The sequence below is a fragment of the Manis pentadactyla genome (assembly GCF_030020395.1).
Source record: "Manis pentadactyla isolate mManPen7 chromosome 15 unlocalized genomic scaffold, mManPen7.hap1 SUPER_15_unloc_1, whole genome shotgun sequence".
NCBI classification, from domain to species: Eukaryota; Metazoa; Chordata; class Mammalia; order Pholidota; family Manidae; genus Manis; species Manis pentadactyla.
Genome location: NW_026644588.1, coordinates 4538316 through 4566276, shown reverse-complemented (window position 1 = coordinate 4566276; position 27961 = coordinate 4538316). Strand labels below are relative to the sequence as shown.

Genomic DNA, 27961 nt, shown 5'->3' with positions numbered 1-27961 from the left:
TCCTGCCTGCGACCCTGCACAGACCTCCGCCTAAAATATTAAACGGCCTCGGCTCCTGGTCCCTGACCCGGGAAGAGGTGAGGGCGCTCGGTTTTGTGTGGGGTTTGATCGGGGCCGGGGCTGTGTCCTGAAGGGGAGGGTCAGGCACCCCCCCGAGACCTGCGGCGGCGGCAGAGCCTGTGGGGTCTCCGGGCGAGCGGCGAGTGCTGAAGAAAGGGGGGAAGGCCCCTCGCTCGTTCGTCTCCCGTTCCCGGACCCTCCTGTGACAGTGGGCAGCGGAGGCCCGACTTTTCCACGGGTTGAGGTCTTCCCTCCGTGTGGGGTGGCGGCACAGGAAGGGTTTGTGTTGATTCTCACCATGAAACGGCCTCTTCAACACAGGATTCGCTTCTCAGGACTCACCTTACCTGGGCAGGAAGCCCAGAGGAAGAGGAAAGAAAGAGGAATCAGAAATGACTCGTTTCCAGGTAAAGTCATCTTCCGGGTTCTGTCTTCTGTTTCTTTCCTGAAATGCTGTTATTTGGGTTTGATGATGTCAGACTCTTGAGTACCCCACCTAACACGTTGCTCCGACACACGCCTGGCCTTCCCCCACTCCAGGTGGATTCCTTCTCACTTTGATCCAGTGACATGAAGCTGTGAAGAGATTCTTTTGGGGGATTCTCAAGAGGGGGGTGCCCTGCTCAGGCACGGAGCAGGCTGGAAGTGGGCCCTGTGGTGTGAGTGAGCTTGGCAGAGGGGTTGTGCAGGAAGGCACCGTCAGCTTGTAGACAGCATTAAAAACAACCGCACATTTCTGTGCACCATTGATGTGCAGAAACAGCTGGAAAATAAGACTGATAAGGGGGAATCTCTTCTCCCTGGCTTTTTGCAAGGCATTCGACGCTAACGAGTGAATCTGTGTTTCGGGCTTCAAAGTGTTGGTTATTTGGATTAGAATGGAACACTCTGAAAACAGGTATCAGTGGTGAAGATGTTTTATTGCATAATTTGCTTTTAACAGTAAGAGGTTCTTTAAAAATCATTCACAGCATATCCATCCATGGAGACTTTTGTGCAGCATTGTTGTAGGTAAAAATGTTTATAATTCAGCCATAGCGTTGAAGCAGAGAACTTCACCCTCGTGATCACAGTGACTGGGGCCAAATTCTGGCTCCAGTTGTTACTAAATTTGATGTTTTCGTCTGTCTGGAACATTGCCTAACATACAACATACATCTTTGTGTTGAGGTGAAACTCCACAAACGATGCAGGTTAGAGGCGAAGAAGTTAAACATCTCCTTTCCTATGCTGTCCTCCATCTCATCATCACTCACTGTCTTTGTTCGGAACCACTCTTGTCAGCTCTGAGCAAGATTAAGAGTACGTCTTAAAAATGTAATTACTGATTGTTAAGTGATTTTAGTTAAAAATTTTCAGCGAATGTTATACTGTGATCGTTTATTCTGCACATGGATCTCAGAGTTCTTCTCATGCTAAACACAGTACAGTAAAAATAGAGATAGCTTGTTCTTTTAGCTCCTTGTTCACGCCTTCTCTGGATGAAGACACGTGGGTCCTCTGCCCTTTTTTGCTGTGGTGACAAATGCCGCATGACCGCTTCTAAGCTGGTTGACCTCTGCAGATGCCTGAGGGTTCTGGGCTGGGCAAATTGAAGCTTGATTGCTGGGTCAAGGACGATGCCTTTCATATATTGATAGATTTGTGGAAGATACGCTTCTCCAAAATTACAGAGATCCTTCCAGCCAACATGTGAGTTTTCTCAAGATTTAAGCAAAACTTGGAGCACTGTACACCTTTTTTATTTTGAAAATCTGAGAAAAATGGCACCTCTTTCCATTTCCCTGCTACTTGTGAATCTGAGTAAATGTCATTATTTTGTGGAAATGCAAAAGGGATTTTCATATTTTGTGGTTTTTCTTTGATCTATTTTGGGAAGTTTTATATCCTGTAGTTTAGTTCTTTATATAGTTTATATTCTTTTATAGTTAGTAGTTCCCCATAGTTGGGACGTTAGGCAGGAAAATAAATATGAGCGGGGTGGAAAGAGAATAAGACCAGTAAAGCCCACTAGAAGGGACTCAAAGAGTTAACCAGGTAAAACTATAGAGAACCAGAAAAGACTCAGAGTTAGTAAGTTAATCAGTTAGGTGGTTATCACCTTGGTGGGAGCTTTTCTGGCAATGGGCTCCATAGCCAGCAAGGCGTGGTACAGAGCAGCCAGTTGCTTCTCCATCAAGATGTATGGGACCTCTGCCCCTTCCCATGGCAGTGACCAGGCTCCAGCCGGCAGCAGAAGCAGTAGCCTCAGGCCCGGGTCACGGGCCGGGGTCGGTGTGGCCAGCAGCGGTAGTGGTGCCTCCATGACCACACGAGTGCAGACACATGTTCCTCGGCGCGAGTGCCACTTCTCCCCATCATTTCTAGGGGTGGCTCTCCCAAAGGTTGCACCCATTATGACAGATTTCGGGTTCAGAGGAACCCTGCCGACTACGCCAGATGTAAGTCTGGGGAGAGGAAATCCTGGGGCAAAATACCTCTAAAAACCGAATCAGTCAAAGGGAGAAATAAAGTTTAAAACCTGTTTATTGCTTACAAACTGTAGTTCAGGGCCATCTCTCTCCTCTGCTCCGGTAGAAGCAAGCAAGCGAGCAAGCCAGCCCCTCCCTTTAAACTGTCAGGTTCAGACTCGCCCTCGGTTGCCCAGGCAATTACCCATTGCATGGAGATGAACTCTCCACTCCAGAGGATATGCAGATGCACTAAAGCCAGGCGAGATACCCTGGAAATGTTACAATTTTACCTACAAGGGGGAACCCCCAACCTTTCATGGCACACCTCCCTCAGGTCACCCGTAACCTTAAATGAAACTTAAACCTTCCAGCGCCTCTCCTCTGAGATAGTGCACACTCCCTTTTCTCTAAGTGTGCACCTTTTTGCCTTAAATACATCTTAAACCTTTCAGGGCACCTCTCCTCCCTGAGGTTGCCATACTTCTTCTCTCTTTAAGAAAGTAACTTTTAATAAAACTTTTTACTTTGCTTCAGTAATGTGTCTCTGCCCTTCTATTCTTTGTTGTGGTGGAAATAAGAACCAAGGAAAATAAACAATGCCCCCCTAACAGGGCCACACTCCAGAGGTTAAACAAGTCCTCCACAGGAATGCGTTCACTTTGGACACCAGCCACTCTCATTTACTACCAATTGGCTACAAAATCAGGGGTTTCCACTACCCTCTGATTCAAAAATTTGCTAGAAAGACTCACAACACTCAGGAAAGTACTTATACCTAGGATTACAGCTTTATTATTGCAAAAGGATGCAAATCCAAACCAGCCAAGGGGAGAGAAACAGCTTGAGGTCTGAGAGGATTCCAAATAGGAAGCTTCCATCATCCTAAGAGACACGTAACTCTCCTGGCACATTGTTGTGTGACAAGACACATCGTGTTGCCAGGCAAAGCTCACTCAGACTGTGAAATCCGGAGTTTGTATTGGGGCCTTACTACAGGCATGATTGATTGACCCATTGGCCACATGACTGGACTGAATCTCCAGCAGTCTCCCCTCCCCAGAGGGCAGGCTGATACCACATGACTCAAAGACCCCAGCCTCTCATCACATGGTTGGTCTTTCTTAAATGGCCAAACCCCCAGCCTGAGTCACCCCATTATCATGCGCTAGGGGCCCACCGCAAGTCACCTTATTAGCATAAATCATCAGAACCCACCATGAGTAATAGACACTCTGATCACTAAAGAAATTCTCGGAGTTCAGAGGTTAACTTCCAGCAGCTGAGGACCAAGGCCTGCCAGATTCTTTATTACACAGCATTAGAACATAGAATTTTAATGCATGCCCTGTGATTTTTTTATCTTGTTTTGGAAAACCTCACCTATTGCATGGTTACAAAATGTTCCATTTAGTCAGAGGTGACTTTTTATTGAAAGTGTGTGTGGATGTGTGTGTATGCAAGCAGAAACCTGTGGTGTGTATAAGACACATTGTCATTTCATACATAACAAATTTATATTTCTATCCTGGCAAATTGTTCTTAGATGTTTTCCATGGCCTTGGGTTTTTTCCCTACACTGTTGCACTGGTGAATTAATAGTAGCAAGGACAATCAGGAATTGCGTGCATGCATGTGTATGATGTGTACTGTATAATGACCTTCCATGCAGTTCCTTGTTACCCCAGAAGTTGTTTCAGGTTTTCTGATTTAGGAAACCCACAGTCAAAGTGCTTCTGATACTGTCTGTTACTTAACTGTGTGGTTTTCAGTTGTGATTCTAAACTCTGACCGCCTGGTTGAGGGGCTGGCTCGCTCTGCCATTTCTTAGCTGTTTGGCCCAAGGCAAGCTTCTTAGAGTCTGTGACAAGTTATCTCCTCTCTAAGGTGGTAACCGATGTATCTCTAATGTTATTCCATGAAATAATACATATTTAGAATAATGCATAGCCATGGTAAATGATCAAAACCTTTTTGTCTGCCATTATAATCATTCTCACAGTTTTCAGATTCTAAATTTTCTTTAATGGCACTGTAAACTTTGTCTTCCCTAAAGGCATGACTCATGTGCTAACTTGTAAGAGAAATTAAATATCAGCATATGGAACATATTATCTAGCACTTCTGTATAGACCACCTTGTGATGAATTTATTTATAAATGCATTTTCTTCACAAAATTGTGCAGTGTACAATGATTTTGTCCTCTGGGTGAAAAGCATAAGACAAAATTAAGGATATATGACTTGCTCAAAATTATCTTAAATTAATCTGTTGAAACACTCCTTATTCCTCTCCTGTCTTTTTGTGTGAAGATAAGAACACTCCCCACAGCCCCTTCACGAAAAGTGTTTCTGTTTTAGGGGCTTCTGACCTTCAGGGACGTGGCTGTCAGGTTCTCCCAGGAGGAGTGGGAATGCCTGGCGCCTGCCCAGCGGGCCTTGTACCGGGACGTGATGCAGGAGAACTACAGGAACCTGGTGTCCCTGGGTGAGGATGGCGTCTCCTTTGAAGTGTGGTCCGCCCTGTGCCTCTGTGCATTTTCCCCTGATAATCTCCTCGGGACCCCTGCTTTCCTGACTGAGGTTCAGGTCCTTGTCTTTCGGGGAGGGATGGAAGCCATGTGGGTGCAGACAGGGCGCGCTCCCTGACCTCAGCTCTCATCTTCTCTGTCTTGAGATGATCTGCCCTCTCCACACTAGATTAGTGGTGCCTCCACTGTCTGAGGCATCTTAAAACCTTGTAACAAAATTTTAAAATAACTGATTTTACCTGGTTTTACCTCTGTGCTCAAAACTTAGTAGTTCTCAGAAGAGAGCTAGATATCTGTATCTCTAAAATACTCCTTAAACATTCAAGAAGGCAGTCCGTGGACAAATTGGCGAGGTATTTTTATAGACGCATGTATGGCATCCTCTGTCCTCAGCTGAACGGAGGACATGGCTTGTGTTCTGAAAAGCCCCAGTGCATCACATTCCTTTCTTATGAGGAATCTCTCTTTCTGAACTGAATATTTTCTCCATTTTGGAGCAGAGACTCCCAGGCTGTGGAGGATGAGGTGAAAATAGTGAAAAAACCAGGTGGCTGGAACTGTCAAAGATGTGAATGCAGATAAGAGAACAGATGGTCAGAGACGAAGCTACGTCATCAAATACTATTTGAGAAACTCACCCCCGATAGGAGAGGTCTGCGGGGAGGGAAGGGCCCTTGCAAGCAGAAGGCTCATCCCTGGTACTCTGTTCTGCAGACACGTGTAGAGGCCTTCCCCAGCCCACCAGACGTGGTCCAGCCACTCCAGAGAGAGAGGCAGAGTCCTCATCATGACTGACAGCACTCACACGACATTTCTGGTTTTGGGAGGGATGGGGGGGATGTTTCAAAGGGTCCCCTTTCCTCCTTGGTCTCTCTGTGTTTGATCCCAACTGATGCATCAGCACCACAGTAGTCCTGACTCCAGGACCCGTCTGGGTTCCATCCTCATTTCCTGTATTTGGGAGAGCTTCGTAGGAGATGGGGAACCATGAGCTGTTCCCCCATTGCATTTGAGGCCCCCAGAAACCGCATGGAGCTGCCTCAAGGCCTCCCTGCCTCATCAGGCCTCGGAGACGTTCTTCAGGCCTGCTTCGGCCACACAACAGGAGTGTGTGACAGGGCAGTGGGGTGCCCCTTCTCAGACTGTCACCTAGCAGTACTGTGCACACAGGACAGAGACTGGCTCTTTGTCACCCAGTCCTCCTCGGGGAGCATAATTCAGTGCCTCAGGGGCTTAGCCTGGGGTTCATGTGCAGAGCACACAGCTGCACATCCTGCAACATCCGACCCTCTCACCCTACCTCTAGATCCTGCCTCTTTCTCCTTCCAGAGCTCCGCCTCGTTTGGGAGTGTAGACAGACCTCAGCTTTTCTAGATTTTGTAGTCTCCTGTTTATGTAATGTTGCTTCTGAAACTTGCTATCTTCGGGTCTGAAATAACCTCCTTTCTGCTGTGACAGTCCCCTTGTGGAGGATGGACAACTTCTGGTGTCTATACCCACAGAGGGGTTTACTGGGAGCACAGTGATGACTGTCTTACAGTGCCATCCTGCTACTTAGAGAAATGCCCATTTAAGCTGCTGACTCGAATGGTCAGCAAGTCCTGGCACGCTGAGAAAGTATCGGGAGAGTCTGAGAAGTGGGTTTGGTTGTCTTTCTGCTCCTTGTGGGGTGTCACAATGTCTCCCAAGGGCAGCAAGGCAATATTGATCAAATATCTAACTATCATCCCCTTTGAGCCAGTGATCAGAGGTGTGCGCATTCACCCCAGGGAGAACGTCATCACCACTGCATGTCTGAGGCTTTGACCAAACGTGTTCGTGCCGCTTGTTCATTCTCCTTCAAATGTGTTTGTGCAGCACACTGAGGGAACTTAAAAAGGTTAAATGACGCCTTCGTTTTCAGACTCTAATTTGTTATGTTTAGGCCACAGCTGTTTTCATCGTGTGCATTTCTGAGTATCATAAATGAACTTAAAAAAATTCATGTATCAGTAATTCCATATTTTGTTGACACTCTGTTCTGTATTTGCAATTTGTGGGGCTATTGGATTGAGTAAAATTTCTTTTAAATACATTTTACAGGATTTCTTTTTTGAGTGTTCAGAGTTATAGCTCAGTAGCAGATTCCCCAAAACCTATTCCAACTTGCAAATTTTATGGAAAAGTTTATCTTAGTCCCTTTATTTCTCTTTTACCTTATTTAGTACCTACTATTAAAGTACCTTTTACTCAAAGTACTTTATGGATTTTTTAAATTGGGAATATTGGCTATCTTCAGAATAAGCTTTTTTTTTTTTATTGCGTTACTGTATTCATCCCAGAAGTACCTTTAAGTTTACTTGCCACAATGTAAGATAGCTTGCTTTTTCTGTAGTATATTTTAAATTTTCTAAATACAGCTGCTTGCATTTTATTTGAATGTTACTGACAGCATTTTGGTACGAATGCTTTATTCTAATAATTAACCTCCCTGTCTAGATCCATTATGTACATCTTCTTGTACTAAACTAATATTCAGACACATCATTGTATTTTGTTGAGAACTCAGCTGGTCCTCTCCACTCCGCCTGTGTCCTCACCACTGTTGCTTGCACACAAGTGTGTTTTCCCCAGAATTTCTAATGTCCTAGAAATTACATTTTTCAGGTAACGCTTGAAGGCCATGCCGATCTTTATCTTTTGACCCGGATCCCCTGCAAAGCTCACCCGGCCTCGGTGGCCCACGTCCCAGGGCCGGCCTGTCTCTGGCTGTGCTCTTCCCATCTCGCTGCACATCAGCCTCTTCTGAAGCGTCGCCGAAAGTTGTTTCTACCATCCCGTTACTAACACCGCCCTTCAGTAGAATCCAGTCCCCACCATGGGTCATTCAGTTATTTTCCCCCTGAGGTTGCTTCTGTTGTGGTCATTGTGAAGTCAGAATTGATGAATTCTGGGTAAGGACAAATTAATGTCCATTGATTCATAGTAACAGCTCAGTGTCCACTCACACATACAGGGAGAGCGTCCCTCACCTCCCGCCTCTTCACGCCAGTGGCTGTATTGGGTGCTCTCAGGTAACTGGGCGAGGCCAGGGAGGGGGCTCCGTCCCTGTCACCTGCTGAAGCATTGCTGTGTATGGCACTGCGACTTGCTGTCAACCTCTCTCACTTCCTGAGTGCCCAGCGGTGTCCAGGGCTTAAGAACATGTCTAATCCCGCAGGCCCACGTTCAGATCCTGGCATTCAGATTTACTTCTTGTGTGAGTTCACGGTGGCCACATAAACACCACGGGCCCGCTGCTTTTCTCTGAAACATTGTGGTGCTTCATCTCGAGCGTATTTAAATACATTAATGTTGCCAGAGGTCTTGGAGCACTGCAGCATACAGTGAGGACTGGAGATTTTCCTCTGTTTACCAAGATTTCTTAACTTTCTGTTTAATACGTGATTGGCCTTTGTTTACCTTACATTTTGTCTGTGTTCGTTTTATAATTTGTTCCTGATCAGAGTTGTCTCTGACATTACTTAATACATTTCCAAAGCACACACTCTGTGGTACATGTACGTTGTGACTGCAGCATCACATAATTAAAGACTGTTGTAAAGTTAGGAAATTGCTCTATTTATTGTGGTTACTTTACTGCAGGCATGAAATCATAATTCTGATTTCTGATTGTCTTCCCCAGTTATCATTCTTTAAAGTACTCTGTATTTGCCTGAACCAGATATTTCAAAAGTCAACAGTTCTTAACATGCTTCCCAAATCTCATTTTGGGCTCCTGGAGCAGAGATCTTTTCCTTTGTTCTGAAGAAAGAAGCCTTTAGAATGCTGCCAATTATGATTGTATAATTATGTTTACTTATTTACCTTTTGCATTTATCATGAGTTTCTAAAATATTTGATTCCTTTTTATTACAATTTACAGATAATGATTTTTCAATATCTGATATATTATGACTGTCATTTGCCAGTGGTTAATGTTGCAAAATGCCTATTCAGCATGAGGGAGTATAGGTATTTTTTATTATAGGAATTCAGAATATTATTTTGGTATTCTTACAACAGTATTCTGTTAAATTATTTTGTCAGTGCTGTTTTTATTTTGTAGTTGTGAACTGCCATTTATTTGTCTTATTAGGTCAGTTTGTTTGAGGTTATTTACCATTGCAGTATACAGTGCTCTGCTTTATTTGAATACAATAATTATACAGTAAATATTCATTGATAGAATGCTGCTTTTCTTCAAATATGTCTACTGCCAATTGGTGTGTACTTTGCAGAAAGGTACCCCTTGTTTCAGGGCCTACATAAATACTGAGGGATATGGTCACAGGGTGTTAGAACTAGGCTGTCCTGAAAATAATATCCATCTCCGTGTAATCACCCTTTCCTTATTGAGGAATAATACATTCCCTTTGAATTCCTAAATATTTAAATTCCTAAATATTTGCATACTATGGTTGAGAAGTTTCACAACTATTAATGTTACTTTTGCTCTAATACTATGTTTTCAATATAAAACAATTTGTTTACAACTGTCGTTAATTGTATAGCTGTGGTTCTTTATATCTTTTAGAGAACTCTGCTAGATGTGTTCTCAAGGAATTATCAAAAGAGGATGCCAGCAAAGGGGAATCATGCCAGACTTTGATGTTGCAACGACACAAAAGCAATGACATCAAGGATTTTGATTTCAGGGAAGTCTGGCAAAACATGCATGAGCTTGAGAGTCAGTGTGGAGATGACGAAACAGGTTACGAAGGAATGACAGTCACCCCAAACAGCAGTCTCTTTGGTAGAAGAGACCAACAGCGTAACAAATCCTGGAATAATGTTCCTCTAAGGCAGAGTGTTTCTGTAAGAAAAAGTGCCGATCAATATGATAAACATGAGGCGTCGTATATAATGTATTTGTTGAAACTAAAAAGTGACATAACCTATGGAGGAAACAAGTATATGAAATGTTCTGAAAATGGGATTGGATTAAGGTTTCAGTTACACAGGGCTGAACTCCACAAGTTTCAAGCTGAAGAGAAAATTTATGATTGTAACAAAGTTAAGAAGTTGGTCACCAATAGTCCTGCTTTACCACTTCAGAGAATTCCTCGTAATGTCAACATCAACATTTATAATAAATCTGGGGAAAATTTTATGCATTCTTCATTACGTCCACAACATCAGAAAACATATATCAGTGAAAAGCCTCACAAATATAATGATTGTGGGAAGGCTTTTAGAGAAAGCTCACACCACACTAGTCATCAGAGAATTTACTCTGGGCAGAGACCTTGTAGTGAGTGTGACAAATCCTTTACCCAATTTTCAGACCTTACCAGACATCAGAGAATCCATACCAGAGAGAAGCCATATAAATGTAAAATATATGGCAAGGGCTATAGCCAAAATTCTTATCTTGTGAATCGTCAGATAATTCATATGGAACATGAGAAGGCTTACAAATGTAATGAGTGTGGCAGAGCTTTTAACCGCATGTCACACCTCACTAGACACCGGATAATCCATACTGGAGAGAAGCCATATAAATGTAATGTATGTGACAAGGGCTTTACTCAACGTGCAAATCTTGTAGTTCATCAGAGAGTTCATACCGGAGAGAAGCCTTACAAATGTAATGAGTGTGGTAGAGCTTTTAACCTCATGTCACACCTCACTACACACCGGAGAATCCATACTGGAGAGAAGCCATATAAATGTAATGTATGTGGCAAGGGCTTTACTCAACATGCAAATCTTGTAGTTCATCAGAGAGTTCATACGGGAGAGAAGCCTTACAAATGTAACGAGTGTGGCAGAGCCTTTTCTGGGCATTCAAACGTGATTAAACATAAGAAAATCCATACTAAAGAGAAACCTTACAAATGTAATGAGTGTGGAAAGGCTTTTAGAGCAAACAGGAATCTCACTTCTCATCAGAGAGTTCATTCTGGGCTGAGACCTTACAAATGTAATGAGTGACAAATCCTTCAACCGCATGTCATACCTCACTACACACCAGAGAATCCATACTGGAGAGAAGTCATATAAACAATATATGTGGCAAGGTCCATAGTCAACATTCGTATCTTGTAGTTCATCAGAGAGTTCATACGGGAGAGAAGCCTTACACATGTAACGAGTGTGGCAGAGCCTTTATGGAACAGTCAAGCCTTGTTCGATGTAAGAGCCTCCGGAGTGGAGAAAGGCCTTACAAATGTAAAGAATGTGACAAAGCCTTTAGCCAGCCCTCCATCCTCGTCATACATCAGATAATTCGTACTGGAGAGAAGCCTTTCAAGTGTAATGAGTGGCAGAGCCTTCATTGTGTGTTCAAGACTCACCCGACATAAAAGAGCCCATACTGGGGAAGCCTTACAAATGTAATGAGTGTGGCAAGCCCTTTACCCAATTTGCAGACCTTACTAGACGTCAGAAAAAGCATACTGAAAAAAAACATTGTAAACCTAATATATGTGACAATGTTTTTATCCAAAGATCAAGCATTAGGGGTCATCAGAGAATTCACAGTACAGAGAAACCTCGCAAATGTATGTGGCAAAACCGTTAATATGTATTCCAGCCTTACTCAACATCAGAGTCCATACTCTACAGAAACTGTATAAAGGTCATGTATTTGGCAAAGCCTGTACCCAGGGCTCACACAGAACTACCCACCAGAACATAGATCTTTGAAAGAAACAACGTAAATGTAATGGGTTTGGCAAGGCTTTTAGCCATAGGTCAAAGCATTATGTGATACTAGAATTCCTGCTGGAGAGAAACCTTGTAACAAATGTGCTAAGCTTTCATCAGATGTTTATACCTTTGGAGTCATGAGAGAATTCCATTGGAGAGAAAACACATGCACTGAGTGTGTGAAGGCTGTTAGACAAAGGTCTGACTTCAGGATTCATCAAAGAATTTTATGTTGTAGAGAAATCTTAAAAATGTAATAATGTGAAAAATTGTTTATCATCATTACAACAGGCCACATGCAGATAATTCATACTAGAGAAAACTAAGTCTCTTAAATTCTTTTCAGATTATTCAAGTTAAATTCTGCAGAGTAATTAGAAATCAAAATCATAAAGCCCTAATAGCTGTCAAAGTTACAAGGATACCTGTGGAAAGGACTTGTAACCTTCATCTTAATATTTATTTGAGGTTTTTGAAAAGGCTATGTTACTATTGATGATTTTCAACCTGAGGGTTGAAATCTGTTATGCCTTGATGACAGTCCTTTCATATGTCACTATGAAGGTGTCTAGGAAGGGTTTATTTAGATGAAAGGGGATACTTCATTAGGTGAGGTTCATTAGGTGCATTTTCTCAAAGACCAGGAGTGCTGGATTTATGATACAATATGGTATAAATCGGAGTGGCAGCCTGAGTGGCTTATAATCGATGTAGAACTGTGATCTAACTGGTCGTGAAGGCCCTCTTCTCCGGATTTGCTGGTATGGGGTTTTTACGGTGGTTGAGGGGCAGAGCCTGAAGGTACCAGAACTATGATTTACACTTTCCACCACTGCCTAAGAAAGGAGCCTGCTGGCTTTCTCATCAGGTCACCAGGACGTGAGGTAGAATGGGAAGAGCGGGGAGACCGAAAAGCTGTTAGCAGTCAAATAACAAAGAATGAAGTCAGACTAACTCAACACTGAATGTTTATTGAAGTTTCTCCCTCCTTGGTTGAGGAAGATCAGTTTTTCTCATGCTGGTAATTGTTTACTTGTCCTTTATTTAATACTGCATACAGAATCCTGTATACAATGTGATTGTTGAAAGTGTGAAATACTGTTTAGATAAATTGATATTTTTGTGGTAGTTTCATGAAAATGTGTAGAAATGCTTATCAGACAAATTATGATTTGGTAATTTTACTAGGAGAGCAATTCAGAGGCTATACAAATCCCAGTCTGAGATGATGGAGTTATTTAGTAAGCTTTATGGTTCATGTTCCTTTTTCAACTATGTTAAAATTCATCTTTATATTATAAAAATTTTTCCCTGCCACTTCCCCACACACACACCTTTTAAATCAACTATATTTTATTTACATTTCATTTCTGCAGTCAGCGAAAAAATTTGGAGCATACTTAGGGGTGGTTTTGAAATGTAACAAAAAAATGTTAATAGAACAATGACAGGTACAAAGTAGTTGTTTAAAGAATTAAGAAAAGAGGGCCCTTTATATTTTCAGTTCAGTGAAAGAACCGGGATGACACAAAATGGTGAACTGAAATCTCATATATTGTGGAGGCAGGAGACCTATTGCTAACTGGGTTTTTGTTAAAAATATGCTCACTTTACATTAAAATTATCTCAAATTCTTTTCCTTGTCAGATTATTATTCTCTCTTGCATTGTTGCCGTGGGTACAGGTCCCCGGATCTCCGAGGTCTTGCAGGCATGAGTCAGTAGATCAGAATACTTTCTTGAATTCAACCTAAACATTAGATTTTAGTTTATAACTCCTATGCCATAAAGTTGACCCCTTGACAGTGTACAATTAAATGGGTTTCATAATTTTGTAAAAGCATCAGCACTAACTCCAGAACATTTCCATCACTCAAAAGGAAAGCCCACCCTTTCGCACTCCTGTCCCGGCCCCCGTCGGAGTCTGTCCCTGTTCTGAACATTTCATGTAAGTGAAGCCATGCAGTCTATTATCGCCTCTTATGCCTACCTGCTTTCAGTGAGATATGTTTTCAAGGCTCATCCATGTCACGGGTGATTACTTCATTCCCTTTTGTGGCTGAATAATATTTCATTGTGGGAAATTCTTTGGGCTCCTTCCACTTCTTGGCTATGTCATTTACAAAGTTTTCTGTGTTTGTTTCTGGTGAACATTTTCAGTTCTCAGGTTATATAAATAGGATGGAATTGCTGTGTCACAAGAATAAGAACTCGGTTTCATCTTTTTGAGGAACTGCCAAACTTTTCTAAAGCAACTGCATGATTTTCCATTCTCACCAGTGATGCACAAAGGTTTCAGTTTCTCCACTTCCTCATTAATAGTTATTTTCCATCTTTTAGATTATAGCTATCCCAGCAGATAAAGGGGTATCGTTTTGATCAGTATTCTCTAGTGACTGATGTTAAGTATCTTTTCATGTGTTTCTTGGCCATTGATATACCTTGAAGAAGTTCAAATGCCATGCTTTGTTTTTAAATTGAGTTATTTTGTTCTTGTTTAAGAATTTTTATACCCTTATTGGCTATATGATTTGAAAATATTTTCTCCTGCTTTGTGGATTGTCTTTTCACTTTATTGATAATGTCCTTTGACACGAGTTTTAAATTTGGGGGAGGGGTTGCCTGAGTTTTGGTTCTTAGATACACTTCCGATGCTGGAAAATTTATACCTATGTTTTCTTCCAAGTATTTCATAGTTATAGTTATTTCATTAAGTTCTTTGACTCGATTTGAATAACTTTTGTATGTGGTGTGATACAGGGGTCCAACTTCATTCTTTTCCGTGTACTCAGTTGTCCCATCTATTTTTAAGCATCAGAGTTACTTTACTAGATTTTTAAAAAACATCAGAAACACTCTTTGATTGAGTTGTAATAAGAAGACCAAAGGACTATGAGACAAATTATGGTCATGCTGGTTGACTTTGGAAACAGGAATGGTATTATTTGAATGATTGTAACACTCTTTGGTCGGGAAAACAATACAATTATTTGAGAGTAAGCATTATTATATAAAGGAAAGGATTTAGAAGGAGTATGAGCAATGAAATGTATGGAAGAATGGTGGATCATAGAGATACTGGCAACTACATACTGAAATCCTAGGATGGGTGGAAGCCCACGATCATGGATATATCTAAAAAGTTACTGCTTCTGACTGCCTTAAATGTGTCGTTAGAGATGGTGGGGAGGTTTTCTCAAAGTCTTTTAACCTGGTCACTGGATTCTTCTGAGACTGACATTCTCTGCTTTACTTCTGCCTTCCAAATTCTATATAGGTTTTTCTTACTGGCAGACTTCAGTGAGAATCATACAGCATTTAAAAGCATAAGTTGGGTCTCAGTGGACTAGGGCAAGGGAGAGTGGGATAAGCCACAGAAATGCCAAAAGCATGGGGAATGACAGAAAAAAAGGTGTGTGTGGAAGAAGGGCTTTTCAAGTTGTCCACATGTACTGGGGAATAAAGTACCTGAGAAAACCGTGACTGATTTCCTCTGGCTTTGCCCAAAGTGAAGGTGAAGGCAGAGTGGTGAGTGGCCTGGCTAGGCATTAAGGGAGTGTCACAACTCATGCTACTATGCAAACATCGGGAGAGGTTATTTCCTCTATTTTTCCTTTTTTATTTTTTGACTTTAGAACAGAGTCATGAAGCTATCAAGTCATCCAGTAGAAACCTTGGAATGAGAAAGAGGAAGGGACTATGAGGGGGGAAAAGAACTTCCCCTGTCTGCAGCTCAATTGGTAGAAGAGAGAATACCAGGATAATACAAAGTTTTGAATGTCATCTGGCTCTGACATTTTAATTAGTTATAATTGTCTGATCATGATCATAAAAATTTGTGATGTTGGCTGCAGGGTTTTTCCATGAGCTTCAGAAAAATGGCAAAGGGAAAAAAGGTTTTTTTAGCCTCTGAGTTCTTCTGGTTCAACATAACAGTTACATAGACCTCTGACTTGGGTAATTTAGGCAGCATCTTCCATAATACAATGATGTCTTGTATATATGACAGGAACAGACACAACATAGCCATAAATAAAGACGGGGGACCCTTCAATGTCATTCAAAGATGTGTCCATCAAGTTCCTTATAAACTTAAGCTATGTTAAAAAGGCTTTTTTAAAATTCAGAAATGCCTTAAGCTTGTCAAAAAATTCTTCCTGAAGAGAAATCTCCCATATGCATGGATTTGAAAACAAACATATATTTCATGGTATAAACTCATGGTCTTGCCTTAAACATTGTTGATGGTTATGTATGAAACCATGGGAAATTTGATAATCTAGCTTTTCATTCTTTAGCGTTCATATAAAAGAAAACATATCCCCATCAAATGCCCCTGGAAACATCACAAAACTATTCCTTAGATGAACAAATATAATTGTCTTGTTGAATACATGTGTAATGACTTTGAAACTGTATTTAGAAATTGATAAATTGTCACAAAGGTTTACCTCAAACGTATTTGAGTGCCATTCACCTAGTGTGTAATAGTGTTAAGTATAAAGAACGACGCAAACTTACATCTATTTTTTTTAAGTTACTGCTTTTTCTCTTTAAAAAGCAATGACCAGAGGCCGAAATGATCACCTGCGTCATCCTCCAACTCCCTCAGCCCAGGTCTTGCTCTGGAACTGGGCACAGGGTGAGCGGATGGGCAACAAACGTGAAGATGTTCTGACAGATGTTGGCACATTCGCTCAGGCAGTTTTGCTTCTCACATTCAAGATTGCATCCCCGCACGGACAAGTGCAATTCTAATTGCAGGAGACGTTCCTGGGTAAAAGCATCCGAGTTGACTGTCCCCGCCGCAACCGCACGAGGTCCGCGCTCCCAGCCCTCCGAGCCCCGCTGGCCTCTCCCGGGACGCGAGCCTCACCCCTTCGCAAAAAACAGCTTTAGCCTAACAGCCGTTTTCCAATTGTTAAACGTAAGCTGGGATGCTTTCCACTGCGCGGCTCGCACCTTCTAAGCTTTCACCCGAAACAGTTTGAAACCTTGAGTTAGAATTAGCAGGGGGCAGCCCTGTTCCACGGGACGCGAAACAAAGTCTAACGGTAGCAAATTGCGGGAGCGGGAGGCCCTGGGACCCAGCGGCCGCGGAGCGCCCCGCCCCGCCAGGCCCGGCTCCCCAGCGGCGCGCACGCGCGGTTTCTGGCAGACGCGGAAGCGGCTCTCGCGGAGTGAGGGCCCGGCCGGCGCCTGTAAGTTTCGGTCTTAACGCTTTAAACCCGAGCGTGTGAGTTCGCGGCCCTCCGCGCCTGCGGTCCGGGGGTCGCCGCGTACGTGAACACCCCGCACCCGCGCCGCCGAGCCGGGTGTGCGCTTTCGTTTCCGGAGAAACCCTGAGGCCGTTGGCGCCTGGGGCTCGTCCTCCGGGCAGGCTGCCTCCTGCCCCCCGCGCCGGGCCGGCCGGTAGGGTGGCCCCGGGGCTCGCAGGCCCCGACGCCCTCCTGCTGCCCCGCGCCCGCAGCCGCCCGAGTCCTGCTCGGCGCCCCCCAAAGCCCCCTCGGCTGGGACGGAGCCACAGCGTCTGCCCTTCCTGGGGCCGCGGCCGCACCGCCTCGGGGCTTTCCCACGGGCCCCTCTGCCTGGAGCTCCGCTGACCTTCCTCCCCCAGTCCCTGTTCTGGTACCTTCTCCACGCGATCACTTACCACTCCAGCCACACCTCTGCCCCAGCCGGGCCCGCAGCGCCTACTCTGCAGGTTTCCGCCCCTTCTCCTCCGCCGTCCGCAGACGGGCCGGGGCCCCAGGAGAGGGCAGAGCCAGCAGGTGGATGTGTGCCGGGCTTGCCTCCTCTGGGGGGCGCTCAGCCGAGACTTGACTGGATGGCTGAGGCGTTTCTGCAGACACCCCTGTGCCCAGTCCCCAGGCTTCCCCTCTCAGGGTCCGGGGAGACGGGTGAGCCTCATGACGGTTCAAGTGTCTAGGCGACTCTGCTGTCTGTCCCCCAGGGCTCTCGGTCCTCCGTCTGAGGACGGGAAGCGGCCCCTAATCGGGAGGGAAGGCGGCTGCCCTCTGCAGGGGGGTGACCAGGGCCGGGTCTGTGGCTTCGAGGGTCAGTCCGGCGCAGTTGCCCACTGCTGTGGCTGGTGCGAGGGCGCCGAGGAGGGGAGCAGGTTCTGCAGTCAAGCCTCGACCGGCGGCGTCCGTGTCCGAGTGGGCTGTCCCTGACCACCTCCCTCCGGAGCAGTGGGCAGCGGGGGACCCTTTTCCCCACATGGTGAGGTCCTCCCTGCGCGCGCGGTTGCGGAACAGGAAGGAGTGTGTCGGTCAGAAGCATTAAACAGCGTATCTTTGACACTCAAGATTGACCTGTCAAGACTCAACTGGCCTGAGAAAGCAGCCCAGAGGAGGCGAGAGGAGTCAGGAATGACTCTTTCCCAGGTAAGGCATGTTCTCGGGCGGCTGCTCGTCTTCTCTGTCCCGAACGGCCACTCGGGCCTGTGGATCTCTCGCTCCTGCCCTGCGGTGGGCTCGCGCCCACCCCGGGCCTGCCCTCAGCACCTCACAGCTCCATGCAGCTGCCGCCTGGCATCTTCGCATGTATGTATTTAAGGAAGATTGAAGTTAGGGGCTCTTGTTTTATTTTTTGCAGCGTTGTTTTTATAGCTAGGCTAATACAGAATAATGTAGACAGTCTTATTTACATTCAGTACCATGTATATATGCTCATTGTACCGAAAATGTGGTGAAGCTTCATCTAACAAAAGGTGTCATTTGGTGGCAGCTACATTTATTTCGGGTATTTCAGTGTACGTGTTTGTGTCTGTGACCAGGAACCCATGGTATGTCATTCCATCATCTCATAAATACGTTTTAAGTTTGGAACTATGTCTTACGTGTCTTCCACGGCCTCGAGTTTCTTCTGCATAATGAGTTAACAGCAGTATGACTGGCAGCTCGCTGTGTGAATGTGCGTACGGATGTGCTGCCCTGGTGCCAGGTCCCCGTTTTCTGCCTCCAGCTTGTTTCGGGCCTTCTCAGTGAGGAAACCGACCGTCAAGCGTACTTGGGATGTTCCGCCTCTTGCCCAACTGTGTGATGCCGCAGGGTTGGTTCTGGTGTGAGCCCTGGGTTCGGGTGCCGACTGCCGTTTATTAGCTAGTTGACCCCAGGCAAGTTTCTTAGAGTGCCTTTGACAGAGCGGGTCCTGCGGGTCGTCTTTAAAGTGAGAAGAAGTCTCTGGTGAGGTGCTTCGTAAGAGTTAATACTTGTGAAGTGTCAGGAGTGACGCTTCTGGTGTGGGGAGTGCTCACAACACCTGCTGCTTACTCGTCACCCCTCCCATCACCCCGTCTTTTCAGTTCTGACCTGAAGCTGCGGTGGACTTGCTCTCGTGAAGGCGCTCATAGCCCAGCTTGCCTAGAAATTAGCCGCCGTTTGGTGTAGGGAGAGTAATGTCTACAACTTGTGTGCCCACTGCTGGATTTTTTTCACGTGTATGTTTTGTATTGCACAAAATTCTAAGATCCTGGTAATTTAGGTGATGTAATCCTCTAATGGAAAAGTGTAAGAATAAAGGAGAATTAGGGATCTAGGACTCACTCAAAACAATCCTTAGTGGAGCCGACAGAACACTCCTTTCTAAATGACCGCGGTCTCCCTTCCCTTCACTCTAAGTACTCTCCTAATGGCCCCTTGGAAATGTGTTTCCATTTCAGGAACTGCTGACCTTCAGGGACGTGGCCGTCGAATTCTCCGAGGAGGAGTGGGAATGCCTGGCGCCTGCCCAGCGGGCCTTGTACCGGGACGTGATGCGGGAGAACTACAGCAACCTGGTCTTCCTGGGTGAGGACTGTTTCCTTCCAGAAGCTGGGATCTGCCCCTGGGTGTCTGCGTTTTCTTGTGTCTTGGGAGCCCTCTCGCTTGCCCAGGGTGAAGCCGTGTTAATTTCGGAATGAAAGCTTCATAATGCAGGATCCGGACCCAGAACTTCCCCTCTCCTCAGGTGCTGGGCTGGTGGTTCTAGAAGCCCAGGCAGCAGGAAGCCCTGTAGGAAAACTGTCAGATGTCTGGCTGCCTGGTTTCACTCCTCTCCTTTGGGGTCAGCGGTTCTGGGAAAAGAGTCTGTATACTTAAAGTATTCGTGGAAGAAACTCCGAAAAAGTTCGCGCAGTTACTTCACGCCCGTCTGTCATGTCCTTGCATCCCGGTGAGCAGAGGGCTGGGCCTCCGCCACAGGAAAGCCCGCCCGCCTCTGCCTCCCCCCACGCAGGCAGGAGGCTCCTGAGCGGCACGCTAGCTCCATGTTAGAGCAAGGGGAGGCCCAGACTGTGAGGAGGGAGGTGAAAATGGTGGAAAAACCCAGGTGGGTGGGAATGTGCCAAAGATGTGGGCGCAAGGGCTCAGGCGGCACAGAGGAAGTGGCTTCATGAGCCCCACTCCTTGGGAGATTCTCCCCCACAGTGAGAGGTCTGTTAGAAACTGCAAGTTTATTTCCTGTGAGCTGCCAGAGGAACCACTTCTTCCCCCGGTCCGGCGCTGTCTTCATGCGTGAAGTGCCCGCCCTCCCCGCAGGGGCCCTCCGTCCAGCCCCGGGGTAGGGGGGACAGAGGCGGGTCTCCACCCCGCCCCGCAGCATCCCCCTGCCGCCCGCCCCGCTGCCCTCTTCCGGGTCGGCCCCGGGGCACAGGAAGGGCCTCCACAAGGGGACCTCTTCCTTCCTTGGCCTCTCAGTCTGGGCTCAGTTCTAAGTCCACATTTCCATGTATTATATGTGAATTTGTCATCTCTTTATTTCATCATTCATTACATATCCTCGATGACATTCATAGTATTATTTGTTTTGTGTCTGTAATTTGTGGGACTGTTAGATCAAGGAATGAATGTATTTTACAAAATTCCCTTCTTGAGTGTTGAGGGTTACGGCTCAGCAGTAGTTTCCCCCAAACACACATATCTCTAGAATTTACTAAAATATCAAAGTGATTTCTTTTACATCTGTTTTGCTCAACTTAATACCTACTATTAACAAATACTTTGTTTGAATCAACTTGGAATTTTAAAATGGCAAATACTGGCTATTTGAGAATATAGTTTGTCAAGGTACCATCTTCATCCCAGAAATGCGCGATTACATTGATTGGTGGTGATGTGTTACAGGAAATACCTTGGTTTTGCTATAGTAAAACCAAGTTTTCCTTTGGTATCTTTGAAGTTTTCTAAACATACCGTTGGGTTTTGTGTGAATATTATGGACTTTTTGTATTTTGGCCCAACTGCTATAATGTAATAAATCATATCCCTGTCTAGACTCACCACCTAAACTTTTGGTATCCTAAACTAATATTTAAATATCTGATTTTATTTTATGGGAAACAGCCAATTTCTCGGACTACATGTACTTACTCATCACCATTACTTACAGTAGTTTTCCCCACAGCATTTCTAACATGCTGGAAACTGCTTTTAAGTTTTGGACATCAACCCATGAGGACTGTTTTGTTCCCATTCTTCCACTTGACCTGAATTCTGTGTGAAGGTCACCTTGTCCTTGTTGACCCATTCCCACCGCTCTCCTGTTGCTCTCTGGTGTCACCGGCTGCTTATGTCACTGATCCCCTCTGCACGGCCCATCTCCTCCATGCATCTCCTGAACTGTCAAAACCTGTTTTGGTGATTCATTGCTGCTGCTGCTAGTAGTTCTGCCTTCGTTAGAAGTCATTCCTTGCTCCTGGTCGTATGGCCCGTAAAGGTACTTACATCCTGATGATCTTTGTGAAGTCAGTTATTCATTTTGGGTTTGTGCACATTAAATTTTATTTATGATAGTTCTGTTTACTAGTTCATACAGTAGGAGTACATCTCTCAGGTCTTTTTCATGTGAGAGCCAGGGATAGGCTGGCCTCCTCCAATTAGCTGAAATTCTAAGAGAAACTATCATTTTTTATAATAATAAAGAGACTTGGCTTCAAACTTTCAACATGTCATTATTGGCAAATATCAATTTTAAAAAGACATTGTGAAATTAATCACATGTTATTTTGAAAAAAACAGTTATTAAAGTGAATTCATGTAACATAAAATTAAGCATTTGAAAGTCAACTATTCGGGGGCATTTAAAATGTGCATTTACCAGTTGTACAACTGCCACCTGTACTGGTTCCACAGCATTTCCACCACTCCAAGGTAGCATCCATTACCCATTAAGCGTTCTGCACATTTTCTTCTGTCCCCAGTCCCTGGAAACTCCTGGTCTACATCCTGTCCCTCTGTTCTCTAGATACCTTTCTCAGTATTGTCTTGATTCTTCAGGGCCAAAGCACTTCCACATGAATTTGGTCATCTTTTCCATTTCTCCAAAATCATTCTTGGAATTCTGATAGTGTCTGTGTAGAATCTGTAGACCACCAAAGTTGTGAATATTACCATCTTCAAAAATATGAAATCTTCTAATCCACAAATACAGAGTATCTTTCCATTTATTTAGGTATTATTTAATTCTCAAAAATACTGTGTAGTCATCCATCTACATGTCTTTCATCTCCTTGGTTAAACTATTCCTAGTATTTTATTATCTGAATGTTAACATTATTCATGGAATTACCTTTTGAATTTCCTTTTCAGTTCTTTTTGGAGTATGAAATACATCTGATTTTATGTGTTGATACTGTATCCTGCAACTTTTCTGACATTTATCATGCTAAATGTGTGTGTGTGTGCGTGTGCGTGCGCGTGTGTGTTTTGCGGAGCTTTCTATACATACAGAGATAATCTGCCTTTTACTTCTCCAGTTTGTATACTTTAATTTCCTTTTCTTGCCTAATAATGTAGAATTTCCAGTACAACATTAGGTAGCAGTGATGGAAGTTGACACCCCTGTCTTTTTCCTTATTTAGGGCGGAAGCCTTTATTCTTTCACCACAGACTATGATATTAGCTGTGGGTTTTCAAAAATGATCTGTATGGTGTTGAGGAATTTTACTTCTATTTTAGTATGCTAAGTGTTTTTATCATGAAAATAGTCAAATAGCAATTCTGTATGCAAAGAGATGATTGTGTAGGGCTTTTTTCCTTTACTTTTTTTTCTCTTTTCTTACTATTAGTGTGGGTTATTACATTGGTAGATTTCTTTGGTGAACCACTTTGAACTCTTGGAGTAAGTCCCTTTCCTTATGGTACATAATCTTAATATGCTTTATATTCATTTGGCCAGTATTTTGTCAAGGATTTTTTGCATCTATATTCAGCAGGGAAATTGGTCTGTAGTTTTCTTCAGATGCCTTTATTTGGCTTTGGTATTGTAATGTTGGCCTCAGAATCAATTAAGAAGTGTTCCCTCTTTTTATTGAAGGCAAGTCTAGTTATAAGGAAGTCTCTCCCCTTTTGTTATTGGCAGTCTTAATTTCTGCCTCATTTTTAAAAGAATTTCACTAATGGAATTGGTTGACAGTTTTTTTTCTGTACCAGCATTTGAAATACGTCATCCCACTGTGTCTGGACTCTGTGATTTTGGCTGAGAAATCAGCCCTTCAACTTGTTGCTCCCCCGTATATGATGAGTACCTTCTCCCTTGCTGCTTTCAAGATTCTCTCTGCCTTTGTCTTTCAACAGTTTGATTATAATTTGTCAAGGTGTGGATCTCTTTGAGTTATCCTACTTGTAGAACATGTCTTTATTCACCTTTAAGAAATTTTTTACTGTATTTCTAATAATCTTTCTTTCTCCTGTCTTTTTGTGACTCACAATACGCACCTATTGGTCCACTTGGTGGTATCCTACAGGTCTCTTAAATTCTTTTCGTATCCATCTAGTCTTTTTCTTTATGCCCCTCAGACAGGGTTATCTCAACTGATGTGTCTACAAGTTTGATAGGCCTTTCTTCTGCCTGGTCAAATTTGATATTGTACCTCTCTAGGAAACTTTTTGTTTCAGTTGTTTTACATTTCAGTTCCAGAATCCTATTTCTTTTTATAACCTCTATCTCTGTGTTGACATTCTGTATTTGTTTTAATGCTATTTTCCTGACTTTAATTCTTTGTCCATCATTCCCTTTACATTGAATAGGTACAGTGCTTGTTCAACAAGCCCCAAGCTTGGATTTCCTTAGGGACAGTTTCTGTTACTTATTTGTGTGTGTGTTTATTCTGTACGGGGCATACTTTATTCTTGGTTTGCCTGATTTGTAGCTTTTTGTGAAAAAAAAAACAGGACATTCAAATTATGTTGAAGCTTTGGAAATTACATGATTGTTTTTTTGTGTTCTGTGTTTTTTAATTTATCTCAACTACTTCTGTTTGGTGTGTTTTATTTGCATGGCTACTGAAGTCTTTGGTTTGCTTATTGGTCAGCTAATGATTGGACAAATTTCCTTAAACACCTGGAGGTAAAATCAAAACCACCTTATATCATTGTTTATAGCCGGCCTGTGTGTGTGTCCTGGAGACATCCTATGCACTCAGGCAGGAAGTTTACAGCTCTGCCTTAGCATTCAATTCCTGCTTGCTCAGAATCTGATGGTTCCAGAGGTAAGTTTAGGGACGTCTCAGGTCTTTTCTTATATGTCCAGTCCTGGGCATACTGGTAACCTCCTGGAATCTCTGGACTATGTTAAGGATTTTCAAAACTCTTTCTCTCCAATTTTTTCTCAAGGTCTTTGGTTTGTATGTTGTTTGCCCTAGTTATCTCTTGCCCTAGGTGGTAGTGGCTGATACATTTGCCATTAAGTGTTTTTGACAAATGTCCCATGTTTGCACCATCATGTAGATAGGAGTTCTAAGGTAGACCAAACAAATGCAAGCACTCTGAACCAGTCCTTCAGTAGGACCGTAGGCAGATTAAAAACAAAATGCCACAAATCTTTATAAGGTCTGTTCTGTCTCCTCTAGTCCTAGAAGCCTGTGCCAGCTTGTGGGCTGCTGTCTTCAAGGCCACTGCCAAGCTGAAGAACAGGGATTGGGTCAGGACACGTTTAAACAGTTGCTCGTCTCTTGAGTGTGCCTCGTTGCTGGAATCCTTTCTCATTAACTTTGAGCGTTCTTATGAATTTGAGTCTGAGAGTTTTGATAGTTCATTTCCTGCTATTGTAGGAGATACATTTTGGAGTTACCAGCTTTTTCCCATTTCCCATTGTCGACACCTATGATTTCATGTATCTGTATGAACCTCTTATTTCAGAGTCAGTAATTTTCAACACATTTTCCAGTTTTCATCTTACATATTCCTTCTGAAATATAAGTCCTTCCTTTTGTACTTACGGGTAAATTCTTTAGATCCCAGTAGGTGTGTCTGTCTTTGTGTGTGTGTGTGTGTGTGTGTGTGTGCATAAAACAATATTTCTTCTTACTACTGCATTTGTGTCAGGTTATTAAAATGTTTATTACTTTTTATTATGATTACAACATAATTGTTAATATAACCACAGTGCAGTAAATATTGCAGTATGCGTAGTTTGCACGGATAGTTTTGTAACAAGTATACAGAAGAATAGTTAAAGTGTTGTTTTGATGTTGTATTCAGTAGTGTTTAGTAATTAGCTCTAAGATCTATGTTTTCTCAAGTGTGGGACACCTATATGTCTCCTGTGAGTTTCGTGTTTTGGGGTGCCTCTGCAATATTCCTCTTCTTTCTGAGCTGTCCTATCTATCTTTTGATCACAGAGCATTTGAAAACAGGCCTCCCTGAAAATCATTTGAAGTACATGTAATCACCCTTCCTTTACTGAAGAATCTTACTTCCTTTGCTTTTGTGAACATTTGCTCTCCACCCCCAATGGTTGAGACTCTTGATTACTGTTAATTATGAGTTTTGGTATAATAATTTTCAATATAAAATAATTATTCCAAGTGGTTAATGGGAAACCTGTGATTATTTGTACCCTACAGATGTTTCTACTAGATGTGTGACCAAAGAATCATCACCAAAAGAGCACATTAATAATGGAGAATTACTCCAAATACTGGTTTTGGAAAGACACCTAAGTCATGATTTCGATGATTTTGATTTCAGGGAAGTCCAGCGAAGTATGCACACATTTGAGAGCCAGTGGGTATATGAAGGAAAATACCACAAAGGAGTGACTACAACCCTTTACAAAAATCCCACTGGTAGAAGAGATCAACATCATCATAAATGCTGCAATAATTTCCCTGTAGAGCACAATGTTTCTATAAGAAGAAATACATCTCAATATTACAAATATGACACATTATATATGAGGAATAAGGAACAAACAAATAACGAAGACTGTTCAGGAAACAAGTCTATGGGATATTTGGAAAACAGGCTTGAATTAAGCTTTCATTCACATTTGGCTGAACTGCAGAGATTTCAAACTGAAAAGAAAGCTTATAAATGTAATCAAGTTGAGAATTCTATCAAAAATTGTTCTACAATTTCACCACTTCACAGGATTTCTTCTAGTGTCAAAACCAACTTTTGTGATAAAAATGGAAAGGTTCTTAGGCATCCTTCATTGCTTATACAACACCAGAAAACACACATTAGAGAAAAAGCTTACAAATGTAGCAAGTGTGGAAAGGCATTTAGCCATTGCTCATCCTTAGCTAGTCACCAAAGAATTCATTCTGAGCAGCGACTTCACAAATGTAATGAGTGTGGCAAGGCCTTTAACAGGTTCTCAAGTCTCACAAGACATCAGAGAATCCATACTGGAGAGAAACCATATAAATGTGATGTATGTGGTAAGGATTTTATGACATGTTCTCATCTTTGGCGTCACGGGCGAATTCATACTGGAGAGAAACCTTACAAATGTAATGAGTGTGGTAAATCTTTTTCTGTGTGTTCAAATCTTTCTCAACATAAGAGAATCCATACTGGAGAGAAACCTTACAAATGTAATGAGTGTGGCAAAGCCTTCGCCAGGAGCTCAAACCTTAGTCAACATAAGAAAATTCATACTGGAGAGAAACCATGTAAATGTAACATATGTGGCAAGGCCTTTAGTCAGAATTCAGGTGTTACAGTTCATCAAAGAATTCATACTGGGGAGAAACCTTACAAATGTCAGGAATGTGGCAAAGCCTTTAAGCATTCCTCAAGCCTCAGCAGACACCAGGATACACATGGAGTGAAGACGTAAGATGTGGGAAGGCTTTTATAAGTGCTCACAGTTTGGGAGTCACGAGAGATCTCACACTGGAAAGGAACCGGACAGCAGAATGCAGCAAGGCCTTCACGCCATGGCCCGGCCTGAGGACGCTCCAAAGGTGTCCTCCCGGAGGAGACCCTCAGAAATGTCAGTATGGCGAATTGTTCAAGCAGGTTTCACAGTGTACTAGGCTTCACAGAATTCTTACTTGGAAGAACTAAGTCTAGTCTCTCTTGAAGATTAATCAAATCAAATGTACTTACCAGAAAACTGAAATTCAAAATCATTCATAATTCATGAGGTGAAGGGTATCAAAAGTGCAAGGACAACTGTGGAAAAGGCCTCTTCAGTTTAAAAGTTACTTTTATTCTTTAAGGTCTCATGATAAGGCTACATTATTGACTTTCAACTTAAGGTTCAAAATCTCTTGATGTGATGTTGTCATCATAGACCTTTCTTGCATTGTCATGATGGTGTCTGTGAAGGAACCTTATTTTTGGGTCTAATGTAAGGAATTTTTCTTTTAATTTTCAATTCTACTTATTGCTGGTATATATAAAATCAGTTTAGTTTTGCACATTTACCTTGTGTCCTGCAACCATGCTATAACTGCATATTGGTGTTTTATGTATCATACTTTAGGGCATCATAGGAGATTGTTCAATAATTCTTGTGTTAGGTTCTACTCTTTTTGTTCTGACATAAAAATAAATGAGTCTCTTATACCACACTAATATCAGGCCAGTCTCACAGTCATTAAGTCCAGCTTGGTCTTGGGCCAGGTTCCTGTTGTCCTGTGTTTTAATCAGAATATCTGCATTTTACTAAGATTTCAAAAGCTATATATAAGTTAGTATTGGCATATAGAATAAATCTTTGCACATAAATGGATACTTGTCACAAAATTATAGAATAACATGCCACCAATCTACAGTATGATAAATTTTGAAAACTATATATAGTTCTAGATTTTTGGAAGAACATAGCTAACCAGCCTTTTCAGTATATCATGACTGTGTAGTACCATACTTTGTTACTATCTCTACTAAGTCCTGAATCTGCTACTAACCAAGGTGTGAATTTAGTGAAATCACTTAACTCTCTGTGCCTGAGTTCTCTTTAGAATGTAAATAGTAGTTCCTACCTTCAGATTTGTAAAGAATAAAGATGTTTCCAGCTTTCATAGTAGTGTTTC

At 42.9% G+C, this 27961-nt stretch overlaps 1 protein-coding gene across 1 annotated transcript; it reads left to right on the top strand.

Moving 5' to 3' along the window:
* The first annotated feature begins 18 nt into the window (after positions 1 to 18).
* LOC118909952 (zinc finger protein 665-like) lies at positions 19 to 27961 on the top strand. Its single transcript, XM_057496681.1, is given in 12 exon segments — positions 19 to 77; positions 382 to 467; positions 4872 to 4998; positions 9597 to 10992; positions 10994 to 11065; positions 11067 to 11324; positions 11326 to 11382; positions 11384 to 11580; positions 16717 to 16913; positions 18021 to 18098; positions 19376 to 19502; positions 25538 to 27961. Coding segments are annotated over 11 exon segments (3744 nt in total). The 5' UTR covers positions 19 to 77; positions 382 to 452; the 3' UTR covers positions 26758 to 27961.